The sequence below is a fragment of the Notamacropus eugenii genome, chromosome 2 (assembly GCF_028372415.1).
Source record: "Notamacropus eugenii isolate mMacEug1 chromosome 2, mMacEug1.pri_v2, whole genome shotgun sequence".
Classification (NCBI taxonomy): domain Eukaryota; kingdom Metazoa; phylum Chordata; class Mammalia; order Diprotodontia; family Macropodidae; genus Notamacropus; species Notamacropus eugenii.
In genome coordinates this window covers 397,482,241-397,503,595 of record NC_092873.1, presented here as the reverse complement: position 1 = coordinate 397,503,595, position 21,355 = coordinate 397,482,241, and the positions used below count along the sequence as shown (strand labels likewise).

Genomic DNA, 21,355 nt, shown 5'->3' with positions numbered 1-21,355 from the left:
GCAACAATTAATATGCCTGTTTTCTTTAATTTATTAAGAACCATATAGTTACATTTGGTAAGAGTCAACATGCTTAAAAAACTTATTGAACCTTCTAGATACAGAATGTTAAGTGAAAATGATTGGAAAATAACTTTATAGGCACTCCTCAAAATCTAAAGAAGAAACTTTGTGATTCTTCATTCAAATGCAGAAAAATAATCAGGTAATAAAATTCATACACCATTTTATATATTGTCTACCAGGTTTCAACTACAGCTCTAGTACTTTCATTTCAGCATGACATACTGTTTCAGAATATTTAGAAAAAAATTTAGTGACTATCTGAGAACACTCAGAAAGAGCCTTAGAAAAATGTGGTTAAAAAGAGAAATGACTAGTTTGAGAATCAGAAGGCCTGGATTCTAGGCTCTACGACACACCTACCATATGATCTTGAGTATGTCACTTCAGCTGTATGATCTTGTGATTCTTTTTAAAAACAAATCATTATTTTTATTTTTCAATGAACAAATATTTAAAAAATTAATTTTTTCTTCCTACCAGCCCCATTCCAATTGAAAAAAAAAAAGATCAATCAATTCATAGCAACCTAGTTCAGCAAAATAAATCCCTATATTAGCCAGTGTGAAACTGTCTCTTTTTGCAATTTAAGTTCATCACCTCTAGAGTGTCATGTTTCACCTTCATTCTTTTGGGGTCATGGTTTATTATTAGAGTTGATCAGAGTTTGAAAGTCTTTCAGAATTGTTTTCCCCCACAAAATATGACTAGCAAAGTGTAGTTCAGATCATTTTTCCCCTATATAAAGTAATATCCTTAAAAGGATATTGTGAAAAGATGCCATTTAAAATAAGCATTCAAAGAATGCTAAAAATGGCATATTTTACTCATTTAAAATGGTAAATTTTAAAACTGGCATGCAGAGGGAATTAATGTATAAGGTATAGGGTTGGACAAAATAATTTATAAGGACCTTTTCAACTATAATTCTATTAGTATTTTAAAAACCAGATATTTAAATAAATGAAATACTTGAATAAATATTTTTTTTATCATCAGTGCCTAGCACATAGTAGGCAACTATTAAGTGTTTTATAACTGGTTGACAGGAAGTTGACTGGGGCCCTGAGAGATAAACTGATCTACATTCAGAGTCATCCAACTCATTAAGTTTCAAGGTTAAAACTTCTAATAAGGTTTTCTTGACTCCTAGGACAATATTCTATCCATTATGCCATATTGCCTACACTCTACACTTCCCATTTTATTAAGATGAGGAAACCAAGATTCATAGGGATTAAGGAACTTATTCAATAGCATATAGCTAGTAATGGGTAAATTTAGGTCTCATGATTCCTTACAACCCTTCCCAAAAGGGGAAAAAGACCTAATAGTGCTCTAATAACAGATATATGGTGTATTTTGGCAAATTTTAATTTTAGACCATAGAATTAAGATTAATATTTTTAAAATTAAGTCTTTTAAGATTCTATTTTTATTTCTTAAATTACATACAAAACTAAATTCATGTTGCTATCTCATATTTAAAATGTTCATTACAGAAAAATAGAATATTTAAGATAATGGAATATGTAGAATAATAAAAGTAAATATTTGAGCAATAAGACTTTAAAATACATGGTGCTAATTACTGCAAGAAAAATGTTACATAGCAATTAAGGATGAATCTACAACATAGAAAGTGTGTAGCTGCAATTCTCCAATCAATTTAAGTAATACTGGTAGTCCAGATAATTTATGTCTAAATATATTTTGGGGTCTAAACTATATGTAAACATTTCAAATGGCTGCTAAAGAGACCTTTCATTTTTTTAGAGATAATCTCAAATATTAAAAAGCAGTACACTATGGTGACATGCCAACTTCACAAAAGAAAATCTGATTCACCATCATAACTGGAAGCAAAAATTTACTGATGGTGAAAGAGCTGAGGCAAAAAGCACCTTCTCAAAGAAGAGGTGGGGGGGCAGTATGTGTGACTGGGGAAGGTGAGATAGGTGAATGGATCTTTTTTAAGAGACTAAAAGCGTTCACGATGCTTTCTCTAACGAGAAAGTTTCCTACCAATGTTATCCTACTTACATGAGACTTTGACCAGTAGATGAACACTTCAGCCACCATGCGGAATAACTCCTCTGCTTCAGAATTTGGTTCTTTGAGCCACTTTGCTCTAGAATAAATAATGAATAATATGGTTCCTTAGTTATTTCTTAAAATGATGAGATTCTCATTTGGACAAACATACTTCAAAACCTAGTAATGAAGAATAGCCAAATGTGTTTTAAAATGTTACTCTTAAGTTGACTCTTCCTAGTTATTGTTAAGGTCTTACTCTCCCCCAACTCTTGCCCTGTTTCACCTTTTCCATTTAAATTCATAATATTTTTTTAAATTTTCTTTTTAGTTCTAAATTTTATTCCTCCTTTCACCTGCTCCACCATCCACTGAAAAGGTAAAAAATTATGATACCCATTATCCAAATGAAGAAATGCAAAATACTTCCACATTAACAATGTTATGGGAGACTAGGGGGGAGGAACAAAGAAAAGAGATATGCTTCCACCTGCACTCAAAGTCCATTAATTCTCTTTCTGGCAATGGAGAGCATTTTTCATCATGAGTCCTTTGGAATTGTCATTGATCACTGTATTGATCTGAGTAGCTAAGCCTTCTACAGCTGATTATCATTAAAATATTGCTATTACTGTGTATAATATTCTCCTAGTTTGCATCAGCTCATACAAGTATTACTAAGTTTTTCTGAAACCATCCTGACAATCGTTTCTTATAGCACAACAGTATATCATCACAAATCGTATACCACCAGTTCTTTCCGCCATTCCGCAATTGAATTTTTTGCCACCACAAAAAAAAAAAAAAAAAGCTCCAATGCAATGCAATGATCTAAGACAATTCCAAAAGATTCATAATGGAAAATGTCATTCACATCAAGAGAAATAAATATGGAATCTCAATGCAGATTAAAGCATAGCATTCTCTCTTTCTCTCTCTCTCTCTTTTTCTTTTTTTGCTTTTTGGTGGTGTTTCCCTTTTGTTGTGATTCTTCTTTTACAACATGACTAATGTGGAAATATATTTAATATGATTATACAATGCATGCCACCTTGGGGAGGGGAGAGTGGGAAAGGGAGGAGGGAAAATTCAGAACTAAAAACCTTATAAAAGTGAATGCTGAAAACTACAAATAAGTTAATTAATTAAAAAAAGGAAAAAAGATGTTATAAATATTTTTGTACATATGCATCCTCTTTCTTTTTCTTTGATCTCTTTGGGGTACAGACTTAGCAGGGGTCTTGCAGGATCAAAGGGTATGTACGGTTTTATAGCTCTTTGGGCATAGTTCTAAACTGTTATCCAGAAAGGTTACACTAACTCACAATTCTATCAGCAATACATCCCGCATCCCCTCCAACATTTATTACTTTCCTTTTCTGTCATGTTAGCTAACCTGACAGTTATGAAGTAGTACCTCATATTTTAATTTTTATTTCTCTAATCAGTAGTGATCAGCATTTTTTCATATGACTATCAATAACTTTGATTTCTTATGAAAACTGCCTGTTCATATCCTCTGACCATTTATCAATTGGAAGGACAGCACTTATTTTTATAAATTTGGCTTAGCTTTCTAAATATTTGACAAATGAGACCTTTATCAGAGAAACCTGCTGTAAAAATTTTCCCGGTTTCCTGATTTCCTTACAATTTTAAATGAACTGATTTTTGGCAAAAACTTTTTAATTGAATTGAAATTATTCATTTTACCTCTCATGATCCTCTCCAACTCATTTGCTCATAGATTCTTCTTCCCTTATCCTTGTTGGTATTTTTTTTTTGTCTTTCCCTAACTTGTTTGGATATCACTCTTTATGTCTAAATCATTTTGAACTTATTTTGGTTTACGGTGTGAACTATTGTTCTACGCCTGGTTTCTGCCAGACTATTTTCTAGCTTTCCTGGCAGTTTTTGTCAGATAGTGAGTTCTACCTTCATAGGTGGGATCTTAGAGTATATCAAATGCTAGATTACTGGTGTCATTCACTACTGTATAATGTGTACTTAATCTACTCCACTGACCTGCCACTCTATTTCTTAGTGAGTACCAGAATATTTTTGATGATCACCACTTTGTAATTTAGTTTGAGATCTTTTACTACTAGGTCCCCTGCCCTAACTTTCTTTTTCATTGATTGTCTTGATTTTCTGGACTTTTTGTTCCTCTATATGAATTGTTATTATTTTTTTCTAGCTCTATAAAATGATTCTTTGGTAGTTTGATTGTCATGGCAATGAATAACTAAATTAACGTAGGTAGTATTGCCATTTTTATTATATTGTCTAAGCCAATCCATGAGCAACTAATATTTCTCCAATTGTTTAAATCTGTCTTTATTTATATACTTTGTAATTATGTCCATAAAATTTGCATATGTGTAGACTCTCAAGTATTTTATATTGTCTGCAGTTATTTTAAATAGAATCTTCCTATCTATCTCTTCCTCCTGTTTTTGGGGGTTTTTTTTGGTAATATATAGGAATTCTGATGATTTGTGTGAGTTCATTTTATATCCTGCAACTCTGTTAAAGTTATTAGTTGTTTCAAATAGTTTTTAACATGATTCTCTAGGGTTTTCTAAATATTCCATAGATCATCTGCATAGATGATAGTCTTGTTTCCTCATTGCCAATTTTTATTCAATTTACTTTTTCTTGTCTTATTGTGATAGGCAGCATTTCTAGTATGGTACTGAATAACAATGGTAATAATGTAGTACCTTCTTATTTCACCCTGGATCAAATTAGAAAGGCTACTAGATTATTCTCATTACAGATAATGCTTGCTCTTGGCTTTAGATAGATTCTATTTATTTTAAGAAAAGTTCCATTGATTCCTATGCTTCTCTAGTGTTTTTTTTTTTTTGTAGTAATGGGTTTTGTATTGTCAAAAGCTCATACTTTTCACTCAATCACCTTCAGGTGAAGAAACATACTGGTATAAAAAAAGAGAACTGGGAAAATTTTAGATTCACTGTAAAGTTCAATAACTCCAGCCAACATTTAGATAAAGTAAAACCTCAAAAATAATCTCATTCTCACATATGCAATGATGAGTCAAGTCATAAGAGATACTCATGTCTAAACTGGTATGGAAATAAATTGTGAAATTAATGACTTTTTTAAAAAACTTACCTGTTGAAGTCTACAAATCTAATTAACAAAGGATAGAAGGCATAAAGATCTCTTGCCAGGGTAGTGAATTCATCTAGAATGAGTAGCTCAGCCTCAGACATGTCGCCCCTGGCCTCAGATTTGAGGTGGTCTTCATCAGATACTACTATAGCTGCTTTATTCTTGAGTTTCTCCATCAATGGCAGAAAGTGTGACTTCAAGAGCTGGGACTTCACTTTGTTTATGATAGGCTGGGAAAACACTGTTTGAAACCAGATATTTAGCATTGTTATCTACATCTATACAATTATCTTTATAAATAAAAACTTACACAAATATACATATGTACATATATATACCCATATAAAAACCTTCAATAAAATATCATCCTTTCTAGTTTTTCTTTTTTTTCAAGACAGGCATCTAACTCAATATTAGCAGAGAAACAAAAATTCTCATTCACCGTGAAAATACAATCCACCATTTCATTTTATGTCTCCATGCCTTTGTACAGATTGTCTCCCACTGCTAGAATGAACTCCTTCCTCACATTTAACTCTTCTTCCTAGCTTCCTTCAAAGTTCAGTTAAGATGACATCTCACAGTCAAGCCTAAATAAGACTCCTCTAGTTAATACTCTCTTCCTCTCAAATTCCTTCAGTTTTTCCACGTAGAATGAAAGCTCCTTGGGGGCAAGTGATTCCTTTTGGTTTTTTTGGTACCTTGATCTATGTTGGTAAAGTGAACTACGAGTCTGAAGAACTGACCTAAGCCCTTATTCTAACCTTACTCTACTGGCTATAGGATTCTGGGCAAAGATTTAGCTTCTCAGTGCCCCGGGAAACTCTCTAAGACCATAGATTACAAAGAAAGTGCGAATGACCTTCAGTGACTAACAGAACCTCCTTATAATGAACACTTACGAAACGGTTGTTGGATTGAATTGAATATACCCATATGCTGTTTTTCTCAGCCTTAGACCACTGGGACATGATGGAAATTCAAAGGCCAAGAAATAAAAGTAAAAGAATTTAACTAAGCACATTTGCTTTAAAAAAAGCAAACAGAAATTCACAACCTCTAACACATCCATCAGATCCCTCTCTAAAGTTGCTTCCTGGGACTGGTCCAAAATTTTATCCACTATCATGGGAATTCTCAAACCTTCTCTTCAACTGTTAGAATTTTGATTAGATTAAATAATCATTTCTTCTGCACTATGGCCACTGATGATATGGTATTTTTGCAATACAATTTCATCCATGAGATCATGGTCATCAAATAAAAAATGCCTCCTCATTCCGACTTTTTAAAAAGCATATTATTTGTTTTTATTTCAATATTATCAGTTTAACCATATCCTTACTATCTTTTTAAATTTCACCAAAAGTTTCTTCATAGTAACATGAGCCCAGGTTTCCTGTCTAAAGACAGCTCTTTTAGGCCTAACCACTTTTCCATCAATTGAATGAGGTTTTATAGACACAGCTGCTTTCACTTCAGTCATATGTAAAAGAATTACAAAACCAAATGCCCTCAGCCTTTTGCTTGCAGGATCCCTCACAGTCTGTGAGTTTTCTCCATTATTTACTGTAGTTTCTCAAACCATCTTTTACTGGTTCCAAGCTCAGACCTCTAAAGAACAATTTATGGAACTATTCCTTATTTTTTTCTATGTGGAATCAGTTGCCTTAACCCAATTCTACACAGTTAAGCAAAGTGAGAGACTGGAGCAGAGTTAAATGCAGACATGAAGGCAAGGGTATGGTAGAGGATGTTGAGGAGGAAAAGGAGGAGACAACATAGGCCATGGCTGAGATGATTTGACTTTTTTAAAAAAAGAAATAAATTTCCTGATCATTTTACTATACTTATAGACTAATACAGTGCAATAAAAGTAGAATTATTTGGTCATTCAGTTCAATGGACAATGATTCTATAGGTATAGGGATAATTTCTTAAGTTTTGGAAAATTTGTTTACTTAGGGATTTAAAAAAGTTAAATATTTAGAAAGTTACCAAAATACTAACAGAGACTGAGTCTAACAAATTTCTTGGGTCACCCAGAAAATCAAAAGAATGTTTTATTATTATTATAGTAAGCCCATGATAATTTCTGAAACAAAGTGGTAACTATAAAAAGTAAATCATTCATTAGTCAATAGAAGAAAAATAGTGAATTTCCATAAACAATACGGACAAAAGATTACATAGTTTTTACTCATTCAAAACTTTGACTGAGAAGTCAAAATACTTTTTTAATATGGCAATACCCTTAAAATCTTACCTGCTAACCTCTTCATCCAAGCTCCTTCATCAATACCCAAGTTGTTATAAATGATTTTCAATATATTCCCTAGAAGTGTGTTCATGTGCTCTGAATTCAAGGCTGTACAGCATGTATCTACCCTGTCAGGATTGTTTTCAGGTCCATGTTCCCACCATCGGGACATATAGCTACAAAGCATGGGCAATATAACTTCCATGACATGTGGCATTTGTGTGTAGCGAATTCCAGACTCTGCAAGTTCCACAATTTCATCCATTAGCTTTTCCAAAGACGGTATATTTGGACAAACTTCTTCCACACTAGTTGGCAAATTGAGAGCTAGACAAAAACATTTTTAAAGTGTTCAAAGAAGGAAATACAGATAGTGCATATACTCTTTATTCTATGCAATTACGGATCGAAACCTTTCTCTCTCCTCTACTCTATGAAATATAGCACACAGCTCTTGTTTTAAAGGGCTTACAAAAAATATGTAGGTAGAACATAAAAAATTAAAAGGTAAAATTTAGAAATTACATATGCTTACAGGTTAATGAATAACATACCAATAGGTAAGTTAAGAAGAAATATTACAGTAGATGAGAATGATATTTCACTCCTGTTATTCAATATAAAAATATTTGTTACATAAAATATATTTGTCTGTCACTCTGAGAGGTTAAGTTACTTGGCCAGAAGGTGACACATATAAAAGTCAGAACTTAAACCCATCAAGGACAGCTTCCTATCTACTAAAATATACTGAAAGCAGTCAGCATAAACAAGGGAAAGGGAAATATGGACCTTTATAAATAGGCATGTAGACCCAGAAGTGTCACATTTATAGCACTTTAAGTTAGATGAAGTTATTCAGATAAGAATCAAAAAAAGAAAGAAATCATTCATAACCAGTGAAAGAGATAAAATGAACAAATGAAAACACTGTTTTGATTCATTAGTTGTAGAAGCATATACTATCAATCAATCAATAAGTAATAATTAAAACACAGATGATTATGTGCCAGAGAACATGTTAAATACTGGGGTATATATGCAAAGAATGAAACAATCCTTATTTTAAAGTAGTTTATTTTATGAAGATAACTACATATATAAACACATGAATAATAATATAAAGAGAATAAATACAAATAAATGCACAGTAGTTAAATAAATATAGTCCAGGAGGGAGGCTGTTAGGAATTGTAGGGATTAGGAAAGGCTCCACGCAGAAGGTGGTGATTGAGTTGAATCTTGAAGGAAGAGACAAATTCTATGACACAATGCTAAGGAGGATAATTTGAGGCATAGAAAATGGCCAGTAGAAAGGCACTGAGATAGGAGATGGAGTGTTGTTTGTGAGAAACAAAGGAAAAAGGTCAGTTTGGTTAGATCACAGAGCAGAGGATAATGTACAATGAGGCTAGACTCATAATTTGAGGCAGGGTTATGAAGCGTTTTAAAAGCTGAAGTAGTTCATGTGAATAAATTTAAGGAGGAAAAGTGAGGTAAAATTCATAGGTAGAAAAGATGACAAATTCTATTCATCAGTAGCTTCATATCTCAAAATAATGTGCTTTAAAATTTTATTTTTACCTGTTCTTTCTCTTGCAGACTTAGTGTTATAGATTGAATATGTGTTATGTTTGTTCAGATGTGTTTCCAAAAAAGCCACAGGGAAAGCACCAGCAAATGCAGCCAGGCATTCTCCTAAAGAAGACCGCTGCCTGTAAGCATAATATGCATATATTAATATATTAAATATATGTGTATACAGATGTAGCATGTAGTTAAGATGAAATATTATGAAGCTCTTTATGAAATTTATAACTTCACAGTTTATAGGGGACATTTCTGTGATTGTGTAGCTTCAAAATTCATTAATTGAAAAATATAGAGGAGTAAAGGGAAAGGAGCAAGCATTTATTAAGTACTTACAATGTGCCAGGTACTATGCTAAGTGTTTTACAAATATTATCTCAATCCATATGAAACCTTGTAAAACAGGTGCTATTATCAACCCCATTTTACAGTCTAGGAAACTGAGGCAGATATATTAAGTAACTTGTCCAGGGTCACACAGGTAATATCAGAGGTTAGATCAGAACTCAGGATTCCTGACTCCAGCTCCAGCCCTCTATCCATTGTGTAATCTTGCTTCCTCAGCAGCAAAGAAATACTTTGCATTGCTATGGATGAAAAAACATTATGTATTTAAAATGATAACTATCTCACGATGGAGAAAAGAAGCAACAGATACAGTATTACAGTGAAATAATGACCACTGAAATCTCTTTAAGTTCAGAAATCTGTGTCTGCATGAACTATCCTATGGAGAAAGAGCAATCACATAAAGGATAGATATATGGGTAAAACCCAAGAAGATAAAACTGATACAGTTTTAATAAACTGTCATAATTTAGTAATAATGCTACCCAGTACTAAAACACAAACAATTTTGTTAGTCTTTGAACTTATCAGCAAAACCACAATTATTTTTTTCTTTTAATGGGAAAGCATATAAATTACAAGGAATAGTACTTCTTATTTAATAAAAACTGTTAAGGAAAGTAGAAAGCAATAAGGAAAAATTATGGGGTACTATCTTACACTGTATACCACAGTAAGTTCAAAATCAATATGCAACCTGAAAATTAAAAGTCATAATATAAAAAAAAAAAATTGCAAAGAACCAGATTGGGTACCTTTCACAGGTAGGTCTAAGGATAAAGTTCTTAAGCAAACAAGGGCTGGAAGTGATCACAAAAGACAAACTAGATAATTACAATTTTGTGACATTGAAAAGCAACAGTTCAAAAAAATTTAATGTTTCTAGGACAAGAAGAGATGTTGAAAATGGGGAAAAATCTTTTTATCATATATATCAAGTAAACACTATGGTATCCAAGGTATAATGAATTAATACTAACACAAAAAACTAAGAGTGATTCCCCTATTCTAAAAGACATGAACAAACAGATCTCAAAATAACTGCAAACTTTTAACAACAGATGGCAACATGACAACAGATTTGACAAGTTAATGTTGGTGGAAACTCAGGCACACTAATTCACTATTGGTGGAGTTTTTAATTAGTTCACCCATTCTGGAAAGCAATTAAGAATTATATGAAGAGAGTGACTGAAATATCCATACCCTTTGATCCAATACCACAATGCTAAGCATATAACCCAAGATTAAAGAAAAAAAGGTGGGGGCGGAGCCAAGATGGTGGAGTAGAAAGACACACATACGCTAGCTCTGAACCCACAGCCCATAAAATATCTGTAAAGAAGAACTCCCAACAAATTCTGGAGCAGCAGAAGCCACAGAACAATGGAGAGGATGAGGTTTCTGTTCCACAGAGCCCTGAAAACCTCTCACAAAAGGTCCTTTGTGCTGGGGACCCGGAGCCGAGCCCAGCCCTACCTTGGCCACACGGCACCGAGAGGAAGAGATCCAAGTAGGCTTCAGGGACACAATCTCCAGTGGCCGCATGGGTCCCTCCACCCACGGGCCCCAAAGGTTGGTGAGAGGGTCTTCTCGGTTTGCCAAGAGGGGAGTGGGGTGCCCCCATAACTCAGGCCCCCTCGGAAGGCAGCAGCAGAGGCAGGAGCAGACCAGGTCTCCCCAAGCAGGCAGGAGCCCAGATCCATTGTTGAAGGTCTCTGCATAAACCCCCTGAGGGAACGGAGCCCGTGAGGAGGCCTTGCCCCCACCTGAGCACCTAAACTTAATCTCACACTGAATAGCAGCCCCGCCCCCACCCAAAGCCCTGAGGCAGGGAAGCAGCATTTGAATCTCAGACCCCAAGCACTGGCTGGGCAGATCTGGAGGCAAAGTGGGTGTGAAGAGAATACTCAGAAGTCAAGTCACTGGCTGGGAAAATGCCCAGAAAAGGGAAAAAAAATAAGCCTATAGAAGGTTACTTTCTTGGTGAACAGGTATTTCCTCCCTTCCTTTCTGGTGAGGAAGAAAAATGCTTACCATCAGGGAAAGACACAGAAGTCCAGGCTTCTGTATCCCAGCCCACTCAATGGGCTCAGACCATGGAAGAGCTCAAAAAGGATTGTGAAAATCAAGTAAGAGAGGTGGAGGAAAAACTGGGAAGAGAAATGAGAGACATGCAAGAAAAGCATGAAAAACAAGTAAACACCCTGCTAAAGGAGACCCAAAAAAATGCTGAAGAAAATAACACCTTGAAAAATAGGCTAACTCAATTGGCAAAAGAGGTTCAAAAAGCCAATGAGGAGAAGAATGCTTTAAAAAGCAGAATTAGTCAAATGGAAAAGGTGGTCCAAAAGCTCACTGAAGAAAACAGTTCTTTAAAAATTAGAATGGAAAAGATGGAGGCTAATGACTTTATGAGAAGCCAAGAAATCACAAAACAAAACCAAAAGAATGAAAAAATGGAAGATAATGTGAAATAACTCATTGGAGAAACTACTGACCTGGAAAATAGATCCAGGAGAAACGATTTAAAAATTATGGGCCTACCTGAAAGCCATGATCAAATAAAGAGCCTAGACATCATCTTTCATGAAGTTATCAGGGAAAACTGCCCTGAGATTCTAGAACCAGAGGGCAAAATAAATATTGAAAGAATCCACCGATCCCCTCCTGAAAGAGATCCAAAAAGAGAAACTCCTAGAAACATTGCAGCCAAATTCCAGAGTTCCCAGGTCAAGGAGAAAATATTGCAAGGAGCTAGAAAGAAACAATTCAAGTATTGTGGAAATACAATCAGGATAACACAAGATCTAGCAGCTTCTACATTAAGGGATCGAAGGGCGTGGAATAGGATATTCCAGAAGTCAAAGGAACTAGGACTAAAACCAAGAATCACCTACCCAGCAAAACTGAGTATAATACTTCAGGGGAAAAATTGGTCTTTCAATGAAATAGAGGACTTTCAAGCATTCTTGATGAAAAGACCAGAGCTGAAAAGAAAATTTGACTTTCAAACACAAGAATGAAGAGAAGCATGAAAAGGTAAACAGCAAAGAGAAGTCATAAGGGACTTACTAAAGTTGAACTGTTTACATTCCTATATGGAAAGACAGTATTTGTAACTCTTGAAACTATTCAGTATCTGGGTAGTTGGTGGGATTACACACACACACATGCACACGCACACGCGCACACACATAGAGACAGAGTGCACAGAGTGAATTGAAGAGGATGGGGTCATATCTTAAAAAAATGAAATCAAGCAGTGAGAGAGAAAGATATTGGGAGGAGAAAGGGAGAAATGGAATGGGGCAAATTATCTCTCATAAAAGAGGCAAGCAAAAGACTTATTAGTGGAGGGATAAAGAGGGGAGGTGAGAGAAAAACATGAAGTTTACTCTCATCACATTCCACTGAAGGAAGGAATAAAATGCACACTCATTTTGGTATGAAAACCTATCTTACAATACAGGAAAGTGGGGAGAAGGGGATAAACAGGGTGGGGGAGATGATGGAAGGGAGGTCATGGGGAGGAGGGAGCAATTTGAGGTTGACACTCATGGGGAGTGACAGGATCAAAAGAGAGAATAGAAGTAATGGGGGACAGGATAGGATGGAGGGAAATATGGAGTCTTATACAACATGACTGTTATGGAAATCATTTGCAAAACTACACAGATTTGGCCTATATTGAATTGCTTGCCTTCTAAAGGGAAGGGATGGGGAGGGAGGGAGGAAAAGAAGTTGGAACTCAAAGTTTTAGGAACAACTGTCGAGTACTTTTCTTGCCACTAGGAAATAAAAAACACAGGTAAAAGGCTATAGAAAGTTATTTGGCCCTACAGGACAAAAGAGAAGATGGAGACAAAGGCAGAGAGGGATGATAGAAGAGAGAGCAGATTGGTGACAGGGGCAGTTAGAATGCTCGGTGTTTTGGGGTGGGGGGAGGGGACAAAAGGGGAGAAAATTTGGAACCCAAAATTTTGTGAAAATGAATGTTAAAAGTTAAATAAATAAATAAATAAATAAATGTTAAATCCAAATTCATAAAAAAAAAAGGCTCAATATAAATAAAGTATTTACAGCAGTATTTTTTTTTGTAGTAGCAGATCTAGAAAGATATTAGATGCCTCTTAATTGGGGAATGACTAAACAAACTAATGAATGAATATAATGGGATATTGCTGTTTTTTAAGAGAAGATGAATATGGAGAAGGCAAAGAAACATGGAACACTTATATGAACAAATGAAAACTGAAGAAAATATAGCCAAGAAAACAATATATTCAATAATGTAAATGGAAAGAACAAAACCAAAAATCAACACTGTGCAATTACCCCACATATCTCTAAAGAAGTGATTTGAAAATGCACATCACTGCATAGTAGTTAGCAAGGGGCCGGAAGGGACGGCATGAAACACTGTATATACTTTTATACTTGATTTTAGTATTAGTCGGTTTTCCTGAAATACTTTAAAAAGATACTTTGGGCTACGGAAGGGGAGAGCTATATTTGGAAAGGAAAGTGATATAAAAAACAAATCAACAATATTTCAAAATAAAAATAAATAAGAGAAACGAGGCATTCACCAATAAAAGTTGTAGAGGTCTGCCCTCAAGTACTTACCTAGGAGAAAAACTATTAGGCCTTACATTTTTCTAACATAAGCAATGCATTTCTTTTTTTGTTTTTACATATAATGTCACATAAAACATATTTCCATTATTAGTTTCATTGCAAAAGAAAACAAACCAAAATAAATCAAAACAAAACCAAGAAAAAAAAGTATGTTTCAATCTACATTCAGACACTACAGTTCCTTCTCTGCATCTGGTCAGCTTTTTCCATCATAATAATCCCTTAGAATTATCTTAGATCATTATATTGCTGAGAAGAGCCAAGTCTATCATAGTTGATCATTACACAGTGCTACCGTTACTTGCTGCAATGTTCTCCTGGTTCTGCTCACTTCTCTCAGCATTAGTTCAGGTAAGTCTTTCCAGGTTTTTTTAAAATCTGCCTGCTCATCATTTCTCACAAAACAATAATATTCCATTACATTCACATACCACAACTTCTTCAGCCATTCCCCAATTAACGGGTATCCCCTCAATTTCCTATTCTTTGCCACCACAAAAAGAGCTGCTATATTTTTGCATATAGGGACCCTTCCCCTTTTTTATGATATCTTTGGGATATAGACCTAGTAGTACAATTGCTGGATCAAAGGGTATGCATAGCTTTATAGCACTCTGGGGATAGTTCCAAATTCCTCTATAGAATGGTTGGATCAATTCACAACTGTGTCAACAATGCATTATTGTGGGGGTGAAGTAGAAAGATGCACATCCTCTAGCTCTTCCCCCACAGCCCATAAAATACCTGCAAAAAATGACTCTAAACAAATTCTAGAGCAGCAGAAGCCACAAAACAACAGAGTGAAAGAGATTTCCAGCCCAAGGTAGCCTGGAAGGCCAACAGGAAAGGTCTATCACATAGGGCACAGAGTGGAGTGCAGTCCACAGAGCCCAGCCCAGCCTTGGCCATGCAGCACCAGGAGGAACAGGACCTGAACATGCTTCAGGGGCAGAATCCCCAGCAGCAGCAGAGGTTCCCTCAACCCACAAATGCCAAAGTCAGCTTCAAAGGTCAGTAAGAAAGCTTTTTCATCTGGGTGAGAAAGGAGTGGGGTCCTCAGCCCTACCCCAGGCCTAGGCAGTGGCAGCAGCTGCAGTGGCAACAGCAGCTCATTTTTGGGGCCCTCAGCCTAAAGCCCCTGGGGGAACTGAGCTACTGATCTGAATCTCAGCCCTGAGTGGCAGCCCAGGGGTGAGATAGAGTGCTGGCTGACATGGTGGAACTGGTGGAGGCTCTGGAAAGGGAATTCTACTTGCAGATCCTGGGCAGAAAAGCTTTGGTAGCTTCCAGACCAGAGCACAGGCTGGGAGATGAGTAAACTCCTCTCCCTTGATTATACCACCTTGGAGGAACTGAGAACTCATAGGTCCCCAGAATATAATCCTCTCTGACAAAGGACTCAAAAGTCAAGTAACTGGCTGGGAAAATGCCCAAAAAAGGGAAAAAATAAAACTACTGAAAATTACTTTCTTGGTGAACAGGTATTTTCTTCTATCCTTTCTGATGAGGAAGAATAATGGTTACCACTAGAGGTCTCCAAAATAAATATGCAGTGGTCTCAGGCCATGGAAGAGCTCCAAAAGGATTTTGAAAATCAAGTAAGAGAAGTGGAGGAAACATTGGGAAGAGAAATGAGAACAATGAAAGAAAATCATGAAAAGCAAGTCAATAGTTTGCTAAAGGAGACTCTAAAAAATGCTGAAGAAAATAACACCTTTAAAAATAGACTAACTCAATTGGCAAAAGAGGTTCAAAAAGCCAATGAGGAGAACAATGCTTTAAAAAGCAGAATTACCCAAATAGAAAAGGAGGTTCAAAAGTTTACTGAAGAAAATAGTTCTTTAAAAATTAGAATGGAGCGGATGGAAGCTAATGACTTTATGAGAAACCAAGAAATTACAAAACAAAGCCAAAAGAATGAAAAAATGGAAGATAATGTGAAATGTCTCATTGGAAAAACAACTGGAAAACAGATCCAGGAGAGACAATATAAAAATTATGGGACTGTCTGAAAGCCATGATCAAAAAGCGTCTAGACGTCATATTTCATGAAATTATCAAGGAAAACTGCCCTCATATTCTAGAACCAGAGGGCAAAATAAATATTGAAAGTATCCACCCATCATCACCTGAAATAGATCCCAAAAGAGAAATTCCTAGGAATATTGTAGCCAAATTCCAGAGTTCCCAGGTCAAGGAGAAAATACTGTAAGCAGTTAGAAAGAAACAATTCAAGTATTGTAGAAATACAATCAGGATAACACAAGATTTAACAGCTTCTACATTAATGGATCAAAGCGCTTGGAATATGATATTCCAGAAGTCAAAGGAACTGGGATTAAAACCAAGAATCACCTACCCAGCAAAACTGAGTATAAAACTTCAGGGGAAAAAATGGTTATTCAGTGAAATAAAAGACTTTCAAGCATTCTTGAGGAAAAGACCAGAGCTGAATAGAAAATCTTTCAAACACAAGAATCAACAGAAGCATGAAAAGGTAAAAAGGAAAGACAAATCATAAAGAACTTACTAAAGTTGAATTGTTTACATTCCTACATGGAAAGATAATATTTGTAACTCTTGAAACTTTTCTAAGTATTTGGGTAGTTGGAGGGATTTTACACACACACACACACACACGCACGCACGCACGCATGCACGCACACACGCACATACATACACACACATATACACAGAGAGCATAGGGTGAGTTGAATAGGAAGGGATCATATCTAAAAAAATAAAAATAAGGGGTGAGAGAGGTATATATTGGGAGGAGAAAGGGAGAAATGGAATGGGGCAAATTAACTCTCATAAAAGAGGCAATAATAAGTTTTTTCAATGGAAGGGAAAAGGGGGGAGGTGAGAGGGAAAAAGAGAAGCTTACTCTCATCACATTTGGCTTAAGGAAGGAATAACATGCACATTCAATTTGATATGAAAATCTACCTTACACCATAGGAATGCAGAGGAGAAGGGGATAAGGGGGGGACGATGGAAGGGAGGGCAAATGGGAGGAGGGAGAAATTAGAAGTAAACACTTTTGGGGAAGGACAAGGTCAAAAGGGAGAATAGATTAAATGAGAGGTAGAATAGGATGGAGGGAAATACAGTTAGTCTTACACAACATGACTATTACGGAAGTCATTTGCAAAACTACACATATATAGCCTGTACTGAATTGCTTGCTTTCTCAGTGAGGATGTGTGTGGAGGGAGGAAGGAAGAGAAGTTGGAACTCAAAGTTTTAGAAAAAAATGTATAGAGTTGTTTTTACATACAACTTGGAAATGAGAAATACATGTAATGGGGTATAGAAATTTATCTTGTCCTACAAGACAAGAAAGAAGATGGGGGTACGGGAAGGAAGGAGTGTTAGAAGAGAGGGCAGACTGGGGGAAGGGGTAATCAGAATGTTCAGCATTCTGGGATGGGGGAAGGGGAGAGATGGGGAGAAAATTTGGAACTCAAAATATTTTTGAAATGAATGTTTAAAACTAAAAATAAATAAACATTAAAAAACAATGCATTACACTGTTTCAATTTTTCCATATCTACTTCAACATTTATTATTTTCCTTTTCTGTCATATTAGCCAATCTGACAGGAGTGAGGTGGTACCTAAGAGTTGTTTTAATTTTCATTTCTGTAATCAATAATCATTTAGAGCATTTTTTCATATCATTCTAGATAGCTTTAATTTCTTGATCTGAAAACTTCCTGTTCATATCCTTTCATCATTTATCTATTGGGGAATCTTACATCACCACTTGTCCAACCATTCCCCAACAGATAGGCATCCCCTCAATTTTCAATTCTTTACTACCACAAAAACAGCTGCTAGAAATATTTTTGTATACATAGCTCCTTTTCTTTTTGCTTTGATTCCTTTGGGATACAGACCTAGTAGTGGTTTTGCTGGGTCAAAGGATATGCATAGGAAGGACAGCCAAGATGGTGGAGAAAAGGCAAGGAATTGCCTCACCTTTCCTCCAAACACACTTCAAACAACTTCAAATAATATCCCAAAACAAATTCTGGAGAAGCATAACCCACAAAAGGATGAATGAAACAATTTTCCAACACAAGACAAGTTAGAAGGTTGGCAGGAAAGATATGTTGTACCAGGATGAAAACAGAGTGCCGTCCAGCACAGATCACACCCCAGAAAACTAGCAGTAGTAGGCCTTGGGGGTTACTGAATCAATGGGAACAGTGGTGGATTCCAGAAATCTCAGCCCACAGATGGTGAGGGAGTCAGACAAGTGGACAGAACGAGATTACAGGGCCTGGCACCAGGGCAGGACTCTACTGAATTTCCCTTTGGATCGGGGTCATAGTTCTGAGTCTCAGAGCCAGGGTAAAGAGGAGCACTAGTACACTAGAACTTGAAGCCTTAGGGGAGCTGGGAGCCTGGTCACAGGGCAGAAAGCAGTACTTATGGCTGCTCACAGAGCAGAGAACAGGCTAGGAAAGTAGGAAACACACTTTTCCCTAGATCATATTATCTTGGAAGAACAGAAAAGTTAGAGGTCACCAGAATTATCTCTAAAAACAGCTTTACAAAAAACCTAAAGCTCAAAACAGCACCCTCTCCACTGCAGAAGCAGAACTCTACTTTACCACAGAGTTAAAAGAGAAGAAATAGACTAGAAAAAAGAACAAACAGCAGAAAAAGATCCTGACTATTGAAAGTTACTGTGGTGACAGGGAAGATCAAAACAAACTCAGAAGAAGACAACAAAGTCAAAACTGCTACAGCCAAAGCCTCAAAGAAAAAGATGAATTGGTCTCAGGCCATGAGAGAGTTCAATAATTTTTTTAAAAAAAATCAAATAAGAGAGGTGGAGGAAAAATTGGGAAAGAGAAACAGAAGTGATGCAAGAAAATAATGAAAAAAGAGTCAACAGCTTGGAAAAAGAGGCATGAAAACATATTGAAGAAAATAATACCTTAAAAAAACAAAATGGGCCAAATGGTAAAAGAGGCACAAAAATCCAATGATGAAAACAATGCTTTGAAAAGTAGAACTGATCAAATTGGGGGGGAAAGGGTCAAACAAAAATTCACTGAAGAAAAGAACTCCCTAAAATGTAGAATTGACCAGATAGAAAAGGAGGTGCAAAAGCTCAATGAAGAAAATAATTCCTTAAAAATTAGAACTGGGGCAAGTGGAAGCTAATGACTTTATGTGAAATCAAGAAACAATAAAATAAAATCCAAAGAATTAAAAATCAATAAAAGAAAATATGAAGTAGCTCACTGGAAAAAAAAAGTGATCTGAAAAATAGATTGAGGAGGGAAAATTTAAGAATTATTGGATTACCTGAAAGCTATAATTAAAAAAAAAGCATAGATATCATCTTTCAAGAAATTATCAAAATAAACTGCCCTAATAATCTAGAACCAGTGGATAAAATAAAAATGGAAAGAATCTACCTCCTTCTCCTGAAAGAAATCTCAAAATGAAAACTCCCAGGAGTATTATAGCCAAATTCTCAGGTCAAGAAGAGAATATTGCAAGTAGCCAAAAAAGAAACAATTCACATATCATGAAACCACAGTCAAGAAAACACAAGATTTAGGACTTTATACCTCAAAGGATCAGAGGGCTTGGATTATGATATTTTGGGGGGGCAAAAGAGCTAAGATTATAACCAAGAATCACCTACCCAGCAAAAGTGAGTATAATCCTTCCAGGGAAAAAACAGACATTCAGTGAAACAGAAGACATTCAGAAATTCCTGATGAAAAGACCAGAAGTAAACAGAAAACTTCACTTTCAAATACAAGAGTCAAGAGAAGCATAAAAGGTTAACAAGAAAGAGAAACAATAAGTGATTTAATAAGATTGAACCATTTACCTTCGTACATGAGAAAATCACACTTGAAACTCCTAAAATTTTCTCAATTAGAAGTAGTATACATAGACATGGGGCACAGTTATGAGTTGAATATGAATATGAATATATATAAAAAAGGGGTGAAAAAAAAGGAATACACTGGGAGAAGGAGTAAGGGAGAGGTAGAATGGGGTAAATTTTCTGCTGTAAAAAGGTGTGAAAGAGCTTTAACAATAGAAGGGGAGGAATAGCGAAGCATATGAACCTTATTCTCATCAGAATCAGCTAAACAAAGAATAATATACATACTCAGCTGGGCATACACATCTATCTTACTCTACAGTAAAGTAGTAGGGGAAGGGGATAAATGAAAAGGTGGGAGAGGTGGGACACTGCTAAAAGAGATGGTGGATTTGGAGAGGTAAAAGTCAAAAGCAACACACTTTTGAGAATGGACAGGGTTAAAATAGATAGTAGGATAAACAGGGAAAATACAATGGAGGGAAATACATATTGGTAATCATAACTGTAAAAAATTTTATATCAAATTTCTCTGATAAAGATCTCATTTCTAAAACATATGAGGAACTGAGTCAAATTTATAGAAAAAAGAATCATTCCTCATTTCATAAACTGAAAAAAATATATGAATAGGAAGTTTTCAGATGAAATAATCAAAGCTATCTATAGTCACAAAAATGCTCTAAATATCTACTGACTAAAGAAATGCAAATTAAAATAACTTTGAGCTACCACCCCACACCTGTCAGATTGGCTAACGTGACAGAAAAGCAAAATCACAAATATTGGAGGAGATGTGGGAGAATTGAGCAATTTGGAACTATGCCCAAAGGGCTATAAAACCATGCATATCCTTTGACCAAGCACTACCACTCTTATTTCCATATCCCAAAGAGATAAAAAAAAACAAAAGGGAAAAGGACCTTTATGTACAAAAATATTTTTAGTAACTCTTTCTGTGGTGGCAAATAATTGAAATTTGAGATACCCATCAATTGGGAAATGAATCAAGTTGTTGTATATGATTGTGATGTAATACTAGTGTGCTATAAGAAATTATAAGCAGGATACTCTCAGAAAAATCATGAAACTTACGAACTTACACAAAGTGAAATGAGCAGAACCAAGAGAACATTGTATACAGTAACAGCAATATCCTACAATGATGAATTGTTAATGACTTAGCTATTTGCAACAAAACAGTGATACAAGATAATTCTGTAGGATTTGTGATGAAAAATGCTATTGGCTTCCCGAAAAAGAACTGATGAAGTCTGAATGCAGAGGGAAGCATACTTTTCTTTTACTTTCTGATTTTTTGGTCTGTGTTTTCTTTCACAACATAACTAACATGAAAATAAAAACAAAATAAAACAAATAAAAAAGATATACATAACTTTCCAGCCCTTTGGGCATAGT

The 21,355-nt window shown here is 35.5% G+C and overlaps 1 protein-coding gene across 11 annotated transcripts in view; it reads right to left on the bottom strand.

The window, feature by feature from the left end:
* RYR2 (ryanodine receptor 2) overlaps window positions 1-21,355 on the bottom strand; it is an 826,096-nt gene that overhangs the window by 167,068 nt on the left and 637,673 nt on the right. For all 11 annotated transcript variants that reach the window (XM_072637850.1, XM_072637853.1, XM_072637851.1 and 8 more), the window contains 4 exons: window positions 9,080-9,210; window positions 7,502-7,822; window positions 5,236-5,476; window positions 2,107-2,194 (listed from right to left, as the gene is read on the bottom strand). In XM_072637850.1, the coding sequence (XP_072493951.1) occupies window positions 2,107-2,194; window positions 5,236-5,476; window positions 7,502-7,822; window positions 9,080-9,210 (781 nt within the window). The remainder of the gene's footprint in view (window positions 1-2,106; window positions 2,195-5,235; window positions 5,477-7,501; window positions 7,823-9,079; window positions 9,211-21,355) is intronic.